This window comes from Salvelinus fontinalis, chromosome 4 (genome assembly GCF_029448725.1).
Source record: "Salvelinus fontinalis isolate EN_2023a chromosome 4, ASM2944872v1, whole genome shotgun sequence".
In the NCBI taxonomy this organism is placed as follows: domain Eukaryota; kingdom Metazoa; phylum Chordata; class Actinopteri; order Salmoniformes; family Salmonidae; genus Salvelinus; species Salvelinus fontinalis.
Window position 1 is genome coordinate 34,185,781 of NC_074668.1, and position 13,441 is coordinate 34,199,221.

A 13,441-nucleotide genomic window follows, 5' to 3' on the forward strand; every position below is an offset into this window, starting at 1 on the left:
AGGAAAGTAAAAAACAAAAACAATAAGACTAAAGTTTTGAATATGGTACACATCGAAACAAATATTTTTTCAAGACAATTAACTGGATATTTTGGCCAATATTGTTTTTTTATTGATGGTGCTGGCAGCACCCAGTTGGAGGTTTTTGTCTCACACTTTTTCTACTCTCAGAGCTGAACAAGCACAGGCTGGTTTCTACGGTCCTTTTCAGAACATGTCAGACTGTCCTCGGGTCCATTTGGAACGGTTCTCCATTTAACTTTATTTATTTATGCATATCAGGTCAGGTGGCTACGGATCCATTTTGGAACTTTTTGGACCCATGAAGACCTCTAGTTCATATACCCCACCTAGACCCCCAGAGGCAGTCACAATGTAAAACGTTTTAAAGATTATCAAGAGGTCAATGCCCTGAAACAAAACCAGTCCTTAATGACCCACATAAAGCACACTATGTGCCTTTGACCTGACAAAGCTGTGCTGAGACGTTATTGTTATGTGTGTGTGTCACCTTTGGCCCCACAGAGCAATGCTGCGATGCTGTTCTGGTAGGTGTGTGTTTGTCTCAGCTCCACCAGCGGCAGGAAGAAACTCTCCAGGGTGTTGTTGAGAGACTGCAGTAGAGCAAAGCGTAGACGCAAGCTCTCCACAGGCACATCTACACACACACACACGCACGCACATCAGGGAAGAGAAATGTGAACACAGCAACACACATACCCATCCACACCCACCCACTAACCACGTACATGTAAACACACACACTCACAATCACGTTTACTGACGTTCGATACCATACAAACATGTGAAAATAGCTTGCGTATGTAAACTGATGACGTGGTCTGTCAGTGAGTAGGTCACATACTGAGGAGACAGACCACACGTGGATCAGCGATGTCACTGGGGTCCAGGTAGGCCTCGTGGGGGTGCAACCTGGCAGGTGTGATGGCCAGGTGACCACACAGCCTGTTGATGTACTGAACCAAAGCTACGTCCATCTCCAGACTCCACCTCCTACAAGCCTTCTGGGCGTGACGCGTGTCTATACAGGTACACCTGGAAACAGAAGAGAAGGGGAACAGCCACTAGATATGAAAAGACCCTCTACATACATATGGCTTAATCTTACCCCAGCTGACTTTCTCTGATTACACACTGTGCAGGAATCTGTGTTATGAATTATCTGTGTGATGCACAGATAAAAAATATTTTCTTAGAGTACATCATGTGTAAATATGTGATGTGTTGACGTAACAGTCACAGTGTGTTCCATGCTCTGAATGTGTACAACCTGCTCCAGTCATGTGTGTTCCATTCCCCACTCAGCTAAGAATGTGACCTACCATCCCCAGGCTGCCTGCAGGGGCTTGGAGGGGTTGTGTCACCAAGCTCACCTTTCAAAGTGGAGGTCGTAACCGCAGGCCAGAATGGCCCTCCACACGCTACGGATGTCCTGCTTGGCCCGGTCCACAGCAAACTTATGAAATCCCTCCAGAGTCAGGTACTTCTCCTCTGGGACTATGTCAGAGGGAGGACACATATAAATACATGAACTTGCACATCTACATTCTAACTTCAGGGAAATCTTAATCAACTCAAGTGAGAGATACATGTAGGTAACACGAGAGGGTACAGAGCGTCAGTACCTTCAGGCTTCTTGGCAGGAGATTTCTCTATGTCCTTCTCATCAGGCCTTGATTTCTCAGGGGTCTTGGGCTTCGGTACACTCTTCTCACTCAGTGCAGTCCTGATAGAGACATGGAAAGAAGTCAGGGACAGGGGCCAATGGAAAATGTCTGTCTAAATGAGTACTGACAAATGTCATGGATGACATGGCAGCATACTGAATGAGTCTTAATATGATGATTATGCATAATAAGCTAACTTTAATCACGCTCCATTTTCCTTCTGTAAGTGGATGAAGAAACCACAGGGTATAGTCTTTATTGCAATTCTGTGTTCCTAAATATGAGAAGTTAATTTGAAAGACTCGCTATTTAAGTAACACATTTGAGCGTGGGAAGCGTTGAGAAAAGCATCTTATGGGGAGTATAATTTTGAAACCCATTACTTTCTGCAATTACAAAGCCTCTAATTTAAAAGTGTGGGTGGAAACTATTTAGGAAAATGGCTTTCAGGGTGGCATTGTGTGTGTGGTGAGGGCTAAAACTCACCTGACGCTGTTGAGCACAGACTTCTCCTTGCTGGGTGGTTTGGTGATGGGTCTCTTGGTGCTCACCACCTTGACTGCGTGCTGTTCCTTACCCACCTTGCTGTATTTGTTCTTGTTGGGCTTGGGGGTGCCATATTTACGCAGAATCTGTAGAACATATAGCAATGCTCAGATAAACATGGCTGCAGATGAATATAGATGTGCGTATGTGTGTAATCACGTGGATGAGACAGAGTCAATTAAGCATATAATATCTATATTTCAAGTTTGTGTGTTCAAGCACTCTCATAGGTGGTGTACCAACCTGCGTCAGTTGGTCCTCCAGCACCTTCTTAGGTGGCCGTATGTGAGTGAAGAAGACATGGAGGAGGTTTCCAGGGGTCTGGGAGTTGATCTGCTCCTTGCTCAGGTAGATGTCTGACACTTTGACAGGCTTGGCTGGCGTGAGGCTCAGCATCTGCTCTGAGTGGACACAACTCTTATAGATGTCCGTCAGCACGTCTCGCGCACTTGGCACCAACTTGTCCCCTGGTAACATAGGAGGAGAAAAGATGATGACCCCTTTATCGGTATTGGTAGAGTACAGGTGGTTAAACATAGGTAGAGAGTATACTACTAACAACCTCTGAGAGACTTGTCCAGGAAGTAGTCCTCGAGGGCGGAGCTACCCTGTGTGTCAAACAGGCTTTGGTTGACACTGGAGGCTGTGAGGATCTCCTCATTAGTCAGCTCCATCAGCTCCTCCTCACCCTCCAGGCTGGATAAGCCAATTAAATCACTGCTGTTGAAGAGGCTAGCACGGATTTTCTCCACTTTGGCCCGGGCACGAACCTACATTCAGCATATGCACAACAGAAGGACATGCAAGTCTGTCTCCATCAAAGCTCAAAAAACAAACCGATAAACAATATATTACGTTTTCAGTGTAAAATGCACTTGAGACCCACCTCTATGACGGCATAGCCCTTAATGGGCCTGGCCAAGATGGCGTTGTTGTCCAGAGAGGTGACTGTGTACATGGAGCCCCCGTCTGAAACAGAGGCTGTTTCTGCGCTGTCCAAAGGCTCCCCCAGGCTGCCCAAACTGCCCAGGCTCCCCGTGCTGCACAGGGAGATATCTAGGCTCTCCTGGCTGGACACCGTGTGGGGATCAAGTGGGCCTTGCTGTGGGGAGGGGACGGCCGAGGCTGCAGCCGCTGGGGTGAGAGGTGGGGCAGCCAGCAGCTCCTGGTCCACAGAGAGTTCACTGGCGGTGCGGGAAACGCCCCCCTGCGAGGAGCTGCAGATGGAGGTCTGGCTCGTGGAGGCCGAGGCTGAGACACTCATGGCTGGAGTCACGCTGCTGGAGCTGTCTGGGCTCTCGTTGCTCGGGAAGGGACGCTCAGGCCCAGGGGCTGCTTTGCCATCCAGAGGGGTGGACACCCCAGCTCCTGCCTTGAACTTTTTGGGGTCTTCCTCCTGCAGGGGGATGAAGATTTCATCCTTGAAGAGCCCCCCGTGGGCGTTGCAGGCCCTGCGGATGGCGCTGCGCACCACAGCCTCCTCCAGGTGGGTGGGGATGCCAGAGAGAACCAGCAGACGGCTGTGAGAGGTAGGTCCCACCAGGGCCTGGCAGGCGTCAGTCACAGCATCATTTGTCACACTCAGCCCCTGGGGGTCCTTGTTGGCCAGGTGACGCAGGATCATGAGCAGGGTGAGGCCACGGTGGAACCACAGCATGTCCTCAGGTTTACTACCGGCCATGTTGAGCAGGGCGCTATCGCTCTCTGACAGGCGAGCCCCTCCAGCAGAACCCCTCTTCCCTGAGGCCACCGCCACTGCTGCTGCACGCTCTCGCTTCATCTTCACCTTCTTACGCTTGGAGAGCAGGCTGGGGCTCTGGGGGGTCTGGCCTGGGGAGGAGGAGGAGGATGAGGAGGAGTCGCTGAGGTTAGGGGCACTGGTGGAGGACAGCGCTCCCACTCCTGAGCACCCAACGTTGAGGGGGAGGGTGACCTCAGCTACAGCCAGGCACACCTCCATCAGGGCGTGGAAGTAGGTGGAGAACCTGCTCTGCTCGGCCCCCAAGGCCAGGACACCCCCGCCAGAGGAGCACCCTGCTCCGGCCCCTGCAGCCACCCAGCCCTGGGTCTCCCGGTCGTACAGCTTGCGGAGCTCCGTCTGCAGGGCCATAAGCACGGCCAGGCAGGGGTTGAGCAGCAGGGCGATGGAGCTGGACAGGCCTGCAGGGCTCTTACGCTGCTCCAGGTGGTGAATCTTACGGAAGAGCTCAGCCAGCAGGTGGAAGGAGAGTTCCTTGATGCAGGGTGCCAGATCTGTGGTCCATAGCAGCCCACCTAGAACACCATAGACAGGGAGAGAGGGGTAAAATAAACAATTTGAAAATGGAGACCAACTTGTTGTCAAGCACAAAACAGGATGCAAAATTAGTCACAACAAGGGACTGAGGGTTATGGAAATAATGTGCAGACATGTTGGACACCTAAAGCCATGGATGCAGACATTTCAAAGAGAAGATATTTTCTGGAAGTGTATCACTTACCCAACAGCTCCACTACCTGCAGCAGCACAGAGGAGGGCACAGTGTCCAACTCCTCCTCAGAGCACTCACTGCTCTCCCCTAGCTTCCACGTCAGTAGCTGCTCAGCAAACGCCATGGCCAGGGGGAACTCCAGCGGCAGGGAGTGCAGCACCAGCACCGCACCAGGAGGGGGCGACACCCCTGAGAGACAGAGAGAGACGGTGAAACAACCTATTAAATACATGGTAATCATGTGAAACAGAAAGAAACAATAAGAACCAGGGCTGTGACGATTATGGAATTTTGGGTAGGGATTAATTGTCATGAAAATGGCCACGGTTATTGTCATCATTATGTTGCTTGTAATACATCTTTGAAAATTAGCTTCGACACACCTAATGAACACAACACAGCTTTGGTGACACCCCAGTTTAAAAAACAAATAGTCTTGACCTCTTGCGACCTTTGGAAATCAAGCTTCTCCTCCCGACCATGCCATTCTGGTCGTAAAATTATGACCCACTTTACCCACTTCATGTAAAAATGTAAAACTGCTATTGGGTAAACAATATCTACTTGAATATGAAGTTGAATCCCCCTTCTCCTAAAATGTATATATTAAGATTATTATTATCTTTGTTCACGGTTATTGTCCGTAATTGTCAGTTACACGGTTATGTGGTAATTGTGCCAGCCCTAATTAGAACGTAGACAAGCTGAAAGAAGCTATTACTGTAAGCCAGGACTAAGGGAGATCAAGCACTTACCCAGTTTGATGTGCACTTTGTCGGTGGGGATGATGACAGTGGGGTATTGGTTGGTGGTGGGAGGGGGGGTGAGGCCTGTGTTGGAGGGCGAGGCATCCAGAGGGTAGCACACCGCCTCCATTAGATTGAGCTGGCCGTTCCTGCGCACCTTGTGACCCAGGCCATAAACCATGACCCGCGCCCATGGGGCTTTGTACAGGGAGGAGCTGGTGTGTGTGGGGGGGGATAGAGAGGCAGAAAATTGGTCACCGTAAGGCATCTAGAGTCATCAAGGTTAATGGGTTTAACTTAGAAAAAGGTAATTGTGTTAAATTAGCTCACTCTTTACGGCAGCCTAGTTGGCTCTCTTTGCAGGAGATGATCACGAATGCAGCACCCGGGAAGTTGACATCCATGCTGACCTTTGATTCTGATACTGGGAAGTCCTCTGAGATGAACTGCTCTGGTGCATTCTACATAACGGAACAAGGGAAATCAAGATTAACTAAGTTAAAAGCAAAATATCTTCGTCCCTGGGGAAATATACATTGAGCCACAGAATCGGGAGCTAACCTGTAGGAAGCAGCAGATCTGCTTGGTGAGCTCCAGCAGGCTCTCCTCCCCCTGGTGCAGGGCGCGGGTGATGGCCACGGTGAGCCACTCCCTGATGGGCTGTGCGTTGCCCTGGTAGAACAGGTCTGTGGGAGAGCAGCTCTGGCCCTGCAGGTTGTGGAGTAAAGACTGGGCCAGCAGGATGGAGCTGGAGCTGATGGTGCCATCTGCAGGACAAAGAGAACAACATAGCACACAGATCATGGAAAGAGCTACTCCAAATCACTCCATACACTATTTCAGTGTAGACCTTCTTATTCCATTCATTGTTCTAGCTGTATTCTATTTAACCCATTATTTTCTGTGGATTATCATCTCATCTGGAGAAAGCCCACTTACCAGGCAGAGGCGGAGCCAGAAGTTGATTGGACAGCAGCTGCAGGTGTTCCAGGGTGATGTCTCGAACGGCTGGGATATGGAAGAGGCGGGTGAAGGTGTGGGGGCTTTTGGGGGCAAAGATGTTAAGTAGAGCCATGCGGCAGTAGAGCCTAGCCAGGGCACTCTCACAGCGCAGAAGCTCCCTGAAACACAGCAGGCCACGGAGGACGATTTATAGTTCTTAGCCGTGTTATTTCAGAATGTGTGTAGGAGTGGAAGTGTTAGCGTGTGTGTGTTACCTGTGGATCTGGATGTTACTGCTGTCTAGATTGACAAGGCCATTGGCAGCAGTACGGCGGGATCCAGCAGGGGGGCGCTCCAGCATCTCAATGGGGTACCAGTACCTCACCAGCACCCCCTCACTGCGCAGGTATGTCTCTACCTGCACCAGCTCATTCACCTGGACATACACACAGTAGAGTGAGAGAGATCATTGAAACACTGTCAAAAGAGACAAAGCTCAACTTCTCATCGCTTTGTTTCTATGAAGTGTGAAGTTCGGATGTTCTACACTCACAGAGTCCACGTCCAGAACCACTCCGTGCAGGCCGAAGGTTTTCAACATGCCTCGGATCGCAAACTTGGGCAGGGCTGTTCCACCTGTGGTGCTGTTGGTGTTGTTGCTGTCTGGAGAGCGGATGACCACGGTCAAACCTGAGAAGAGGACACATATGTAAGGGCAAATCCGGGTAACACTACAGCATATCAGTGTACATAATGATAATGTTTAGACATCTATATTGCAAAAAATGCAAAAAATTAAATTGTGCTCTGTGTGGACCCGAATGGCGCAGCAGTCTAAGGCACTGCATCTCAGTGCTTGCGGCGTCACTAGACACCCTGGTTCGATTCCAGGCTGTATCACAACCGGACGTGATAGGGAGTCCCTTAGGGCGGCGCACAATTGGCAAAGCGTTGTCCGGGTTTGGCCGGTGTAGGCCGTCATTGTAAATAAAAATTTGTCTTAATTGACTTGCCTAGTTAAATAAAGGTTGAATAAAAAAACATATTTAAACCAGCTATTGGGAAAATTCCTGTGTTTAGTAATGTATTTAAAGTAAGGGTCAAAGTTGACGTTACATAAAGGCAGGGATTTTTCTGCCACTGAAATCCTTGGGCGGGTCATCTAAGTCCAAACAGTGCAAACAGTTTTTGTTTTTTTACTATTTCAGTGTAAACTTAAACAAGATATAAATTATGTAGAAAATATAAATGGACCTATATATATATTATTTTATAATAAAATATTTGAGAACTAACAATGACTAAAATAAAAGCTAGACAAATCAGGGAAAATGTAAAATTCCCAAAACAAGGAATTTAGCAGTATTGACTTTATTACATTAAAAACACTGCATTAGCCATGTCAAAATGCATAGAACTGCAGCTTTCAAACTGCCCCGTTTTCTCTACGCTCCATGGAAAAATATGTAAAACTGCAGGAAATTGGTTTAAAAATTTAAATAATTCTCTACACCTCCAAGATGAGGGCCTCTAAAATGTTCTCTAAAATTCAGCCGCCCACCACCTAAGTCCCTTTTTGATCCAGAAGAAAAACTGAAATGATTCAATAACTAAGACCTCTAGCATTGTGTTGGGTGCAAGTGCAGGGGACCTTTGCGGACTTTGTCGATGGTGAACTTGTTGGCCTCCTCCTTGATGTCCTCGATGGTGGGGAGGTAGAGGTCCCGGGGGATGCCCCCGTTCTCTTCATATAGGAACTCCACTGTCTGCCGGGCTATGTCAACCATGCCTGCAAAACATATATAATAAAAACACCACAAAAGAACAAATGTCAAAAAACATTTCACTTTGTTTTAAAAAGGTCAAACAGTAGAGTCAATAGGGAGTTGCTCTTTAAAAACGGAGCTACAGAGTTTCCCACCTCTTTCACCACCTAGTTTTCAGTGAGTGTCCCAAACTTTCCCCACATATTATTGTTTTACAGCCTGAATTTATTGTGATACTGGCCTACACAGAATTTTTACAAATTAATACAAAATTAAAAAGCTGAAATCTCTTGAGTCAATAAGTATTCAACCCCTCTTATGGCAAGCTTAAATAAGTTCAGTAGTTAAAATGTGCTTAACAAGTTACATAATAAGTTGCATGGATTCACTATGTGTGCAATAAGTGTTTAACGTGATTTTTGAATGACTACCTCCTCTCTGTACCCCACACATACAGATAATTGTAAGGTCCCTCAGTCGAGCAGGGAATTTCAAACACAGATTCAACAACAAAGACCAGTGAGGTTTTTGAATGCCTCAAATGGCAGAACCTATTGGTAGATGGGTAAAAATAAGCAGACATTGAATGTCCCTTTGAGCATGGTGAAGTTATTACACTACGGATGGTGTATGAATACATCCAGTCACTACAAAGATACAGACGTCCTTCTTAACTCAGTTGACGGAGAGGAAGGAAACCGAGCAGGGATTTCACCATGAGGCCACATGACTGGGCAAGGACTAGGGAGTTTTTTGTTGATAAAAAGAAAGAATAGAGCTGAGCACAGGCAAAATCCTAGAGGAAAACAAATTCACCTTTCAGCAGGACAATAACCTAAAAACACAAGGCCAAATATACCTTGGAGTTGCTTACCAAGACTAGATTGAATGTTCCCCAAGTGGCCTAGTTACAGTTTTGACTAAAAGCGTCTTGAAAATCCATGGCAAGACTTGAAAATGGCTGTCTAGCAATGATCAACAACCAACTTGACAGAGGTTGAATAATTAAAAAAAGAATAATTGTACAATCTTGTGTGGAAAGCTCTTAGAGACAAATCCAGAAAGACTCACAGCTGTAATCGCTGTCAAAGGTGATTCTAACATGTATCGACTCAGGGGTGTGAATACTTATGAAAAATAGATATTTCTGTATTTAATTTTCAATAAATCTGCAAAGATTTAAAATATATATATACGTTTTCACTTTGTCATTATGGGGTATTGTGTGTAGATGGGTGAGGGGAAAAACATGTTATTCTCACCCAGCTGCAGTGCTCCCTTGATCTGATCCAGACCAGACTTCCTCTCTGCCTCGTTGCGAAAGCGTCGGCGGATGGTGGGGAACACCTTTGTCTCCCAGGCCTTCACCAGCAGGACATAGTGGTCCTCCTGGGAGGGGGTAGGGGGTGGACAGCAGTACATTCATGCCCACTGAAAAATCTGGATACCAAAAAGATAAGTAAATATGGTATTTACTTCAGCAAGACTTTCAACTCACCCTTGGGACATCGTCATCATCTTCGTCATCACTCTCGTCATCAGCAATAGGCGGGGGGTGTGCGTCAGGCCCTGAGGTGACCAGGTTCTCGTAACTCAGCTCCACCTTGTAGTGGCATGATGAGTCACTGTTGTACTCTGTCCCGACAGGGGAGGACAAACAACAAAGCCAGTTCTTACAAACGCTACCAACTGGGACGCACACATACACACAGACCAGACAGTGAGGAGGGTGAGGGTTAGCTGTAGTGGGGTTTACCAAACAGCAAACATAACAGAGGACTGAAATAACACCAGGTTAAGTAAAACAATATATTTTAGGTTAAGTGACCGGATGGGACCAGAACATCAGGCACACCAAACCAGGTCAAAGGTTTAAACTAAGACACGTTCATTTGGCGCAGGAAGGGGGAAGGTGATAGGAACATACGTTGCTGGGCAACTGCTACTGCGGCGATCCGACAGGGGGGTCCATGGGAGCCAGAGTCAGATGCCACACTAGCACCCGCATCATTGTCACTGTCAGATGCCATGGCGAAGGGGAGGGCCTCAAAGTTAGCACTGATTTCTTCTGCCAAGTCAACACAGAGGTCAGCAGCATTGCGGTGTGCTTGTCCCTCTGCGTACGCAAACGCCCGGCAACCAAAGTTGGCACGAATCTTTGTGTTCTAAACAAAATACAAAACACACCATGACAAACATAAGCTGCAATCATTGGTCTTTAAATCTTGCTAGACATGTCCAGGCATAAAGGCCCACCTTCTTCTGAATGTGCACCAGAGGCCACATTCCCCCTGCTACATCCTCCAGGAAGGGGCTCAGGCGCTGGCCACAGTAGGTGAAGTAGACCCGCCCTTTAGGGGCCTGGCCGGGGGGTGGAGGGGTGCCTTCTGAGCGCTCCCAGCCAATGCCCGCAACATCCCCTATAGGCAGGAAGAGAAGATACATGGAGTTCAAAATCAGATGTTTCACCAATATCTGTTAAATATGCAATACACATTGGTTGGCATAAGTAAAAATATATATATATATATATAAATAAAGTAAAATGAATGATGGGAAAAATAGGAGGTAGGTGATATTATGAAATTAGATAAAAAGGATTGTTTCCTATCTCACCAGGAAGTAGGGCCACGTCCAGCCTCACACTCTTCCACTGCAGAAGACTGGAGCCATTATAGTGCACAGCCCTACCATTACTGAAAGGGTGAAACAGAGACAGAGACAGGATGAAACAGAAAGGAAAGAAAGAAAGGTCAGCATTCAGTCAGAGACAGGGCAGTGGGAAACCTCTGAGATTACAGCTGTAAACTCCATATGAACACATACTTGTGAAAGAGGCAGGTGCCAACAGGGTTGGTCCACGCTCCGTCTCTCTTCTCTGCTTCTGTGGCAAAGCCGAAAGACGCAATAGGACCACTGTCATCTTCTGAGTCTCCATAGGAGGCTATCTCTATCTCCCAGTAAAAGGAAGGCGCCTACAGGAAAAAGAGAGAGAGGAATTTTAAGATTCCAAATTAGTCAGCCTGCTTCATAAGCACGCAAAACTGAATTTTCATTCATATAAAACCCAGTGCCATTCCCAAGACATCCAGTTAGCGTAGAGGTGCCCACCTGAACAGGAACAGGTGAGGTGGCATAGATGAAGGTTCCCCTGGGCAGGCCTCCTCCAGCACTGGGGTCGGCCAGGAAGGTGACGGAGGTGAGACGGGATGAGAATACGCAGGCACGCACTGGAGGGAACCCCCTAGATGGACACCACGTCATCTCCTTGGGCTAGGGAGAGGTACGGAGCGGAGCAGAGAGAGTTAGGAGACTGGCCCTACAAATCTCAATCGGAATCCCTTCATCAATCAAAAATTCCTAATACGGATTTATGTCCATTATTAAAATCAGTAGATCTCAGTGACAGTAGATAAATGAGTTGAGAGGCTACAGCGAAACCCACCTGGCGCCTGTCTGTCTGGAGGGGAGGGGGTGGCGGGCGAGCGCAGTCTCGGTACAGCATCCTCACTCGCTCACACTGTGCTTCAACCATGCCGAGACGCTCCCCTGCACAACACAGACGCACTGTTACACACAGCAGCCATACTTCCTTCCACACAATCAATACTACTGTCATATAGGAAAGTAAAGTCATGCTGCATTGCAGAAGTGGTCTCGTAATTGAGCACTATGCTACTGGGTGAGAGTGGGTGGTCACTCACCAGGACTGCACTCCTGGGCCACTAGGTTGAGCACCTCCACAGCAGCAGGACACTGCTGAATGAACTCCTCACAGAACGAGCTGTCCTCCAGGAGCTGGGCCATCACCAGACATGCCCTGGAACACAGACATTTAACCCTCAATATTAACTAAGCAAAACAAATACAGTGCTTTCAGGAAAGTACTTTTTACACATTTTGTTACATTTCAGCCTTATTCTAAAATTGATTAAATAAAACATTTTCCTCAGCAATCTACATACAATACCCCTTAATGATGAAGCAAAAACAGGTTAAATTTTTTTGCAAATGTTTTAAAAATAAAAATCAGAAATGCCACATTTACATAAGTATTCAGACCCTTTGCTATGAGACTCAGGTGCATCCTGTTTCTATTGACCCTCCATGAAAAGTTTCTACAACTTGGGAGCCCACCTGTGGTAAATTCAATTGATTGGACATGATTTGGAAAGGCACACACCTGTCTATATAAGGTCCCACAGTTGACAGTGCATGTCAGAGCAAAAACCAAGCAACGAGGTCCAAGTAATAGTCCATAGAGCTCGGAGACAGGATTGTGTCGAGGCACAGACCTGGGGAAGGGTACCAAAAATGTCTGCAGCATTGAAGGTCCCCAAGTACACAGTGGCCTCCATTCTTAAACGGAAGAAGACTCCAAGACTCTTCCTGGAGCTGGCCCGCCTGGCCAAACAGAGCAATCGGGGGAGAAGGGCCTTGGTCAGGGAGGTGATCAAGAACCCGATGGTCACTCTGACAGAGCTCTAGAGTTCCTCTGTGGAGACGGGATAACCTTCCAGAAGGAATCAGGCCTTCATGGTCGACCGGTACCCCTGCACATGGACTCTGTACCGGTACCCCCTGTATATAGTCTCGCTATTGTTAATTGTTACTGCTGCTCTTTAACTACTTGTTATTCTTATTTGTATTTTTTAAACTGCATTGTTGGTTAGGGGCTTGTAAGCATTTCACTGTTGTATTTGGCGCATGTGACTAATAAAATGTTATTTGATTTTGGTTTGATGCAAAGAAAACTACTAAAGTATACCAATAAGTAGAAGAGACTTGCTTGGCCAAGAAACATGAGCAATGGACATTAGACGGGTGGAAATCCAAATTAGAGATTTTGGGTTCCAACCGCCGTGTCTTTGTGAGACAAAGAGTAGGTGAACGGATGATCTCCGCATGTGCGGTTCCCACCGTGAAGCATGGAGGAGGTGTGATGGTGCTTTGCTGGTGACACTGTCAGTGATTTATTTAAAATTCCAGGCACACTTAACCAGCATGGTTACCACAGCATTCTGCAGCGATACACCATCCCATCTGATTTGCGCTTAGTGGGACTATCATTTGCTTTTCAACAGAACAATGACCCAAAACACCTCCTAGCTGTGTAAGGGCTATTTGACTAAGGAGAGTGATGGAGTGCTGCATCTGATGACCTGGCCTCTACAATCATCCAATCTCATCCCAACAAGTGCTGTAGAAACTCCTTCAAGACTGTTGGAAGAGCATTCCAGGTGACTACCTCATGAAGCTGGTTGAGAGAATGCCAAGAGTGT

General features: G+C 47.3%; 1 protein-coding gene across 4 annotated transcripts in view; it reads right to left on the reverse strand.

The window, feature by feature from the left end:
• Nucleotides 1-13,441, reverse strand: part of LOC129853589 (probable E3 ubiquitin-protein ligase HECTD4) — a 66,872-nt gene that overhangs the window by 11,979 nt on the left and 41,452 nt on the right. For all 4 annotated transcript variants that reach the window (XM_055919783.1, XM_055919781.1, XM_055919782.1 and 1 more), the window contains exons 43-67: nucleotides 11,864-11,979; nucleotides 11,605-11,708; nucleotides 11,271-11,432; nucleotides 10,986-11,134; nucleotides 10,776-10,855; nucleotides 10,416-10,579; nucleotides 10,087-10,324; nucleotides 9,658-9,794; nucleotides 9,422-9,548; nucleotides 8,045-8,182; nucleotides 6,947-7,083; nucleotides 6,669-6,829; nucleotides 6,391-6,572; nucleotides 6,013-6,218; nucleotides 5,782-5,912; nucleotides 5,461-5,666; nucleotides 4,715-4,894; nucleotides 3,121-4,508; nucleotides 2,797-3,004; nucleotides 2,478-2,701; nucleotides 2,175-2,320; nucleotides 1,647-1,747; nucleotides 1,395-1,518; nucleotides 866-1,056; nucleotides 512-658 (exon numbers count right to left, since the gene is read on the reverse strand). In XM_055919783.1, coding sequence (XP_055775758.1) covers nucleotides 512-658; nucleotides 866-1,056; nucleotides 1,395-1,518; nucleotides 1,647-1,747; nucleotides 2,175-2,320; nucleotides 2,478-2,701; nucleotides 2,797-3,004; nucleotides 3,121-4,508; nucleotides 4,715-4,894; nucleotides 5,461-5,666; nucleotides 5,782-5,912; nucleotides 6,013-6,218; nucleotides 6,391-6,572; nucleotides 6,669-6,829; nucleotides 6,947-7,083; nucleotides 8,045-8,182; nucleotides 9,422-9,548; nucleotides 9,658-9,794; nucleotides 10,087-10,324; nucleotides 10,416-10,579; nucleotides 10,776-10,855; nucleotides 10,986-11,134; nucleotides 11,271-11,432; nucleotides 11,605-11,708; nucleotides 11,864-11,979 — 5,147 coding nt within the window. The remainder of the gene's footprint in view (nucleotides 1-511; nucleotides 659-865; nucleotides 1,057-1,394; nucleotides 1,519-1,646; nucleotides 1,748-2,174; nucleotides 2,321-2,477; nucleotides 2,702-2,796; nucleotides 3,005-3,120; nucleotides 4,509-4,714; nucleotides 4,895-5,460; nucleotides 5,667-5,781; nucleotides 5,913-6,012; nucleotides 6,219-6,390; nucleotides 6,573-6,668; nucleotides 6,830-6,946; nucleotides 7,084-8,044; nucleotides 8,183-9,421; nucleotides 9,549-9,657; nucleotides 9,795-10,086; nucleotides 10,325-10,415; nucleotides 10,580-10,775; nucleotides 10,856-10,985; nucleotides 11,135-11,270; nucleotides 11,433-11,604; nucleotides 11,709-11,863; nucleotides 11,980-13,441) is intronic.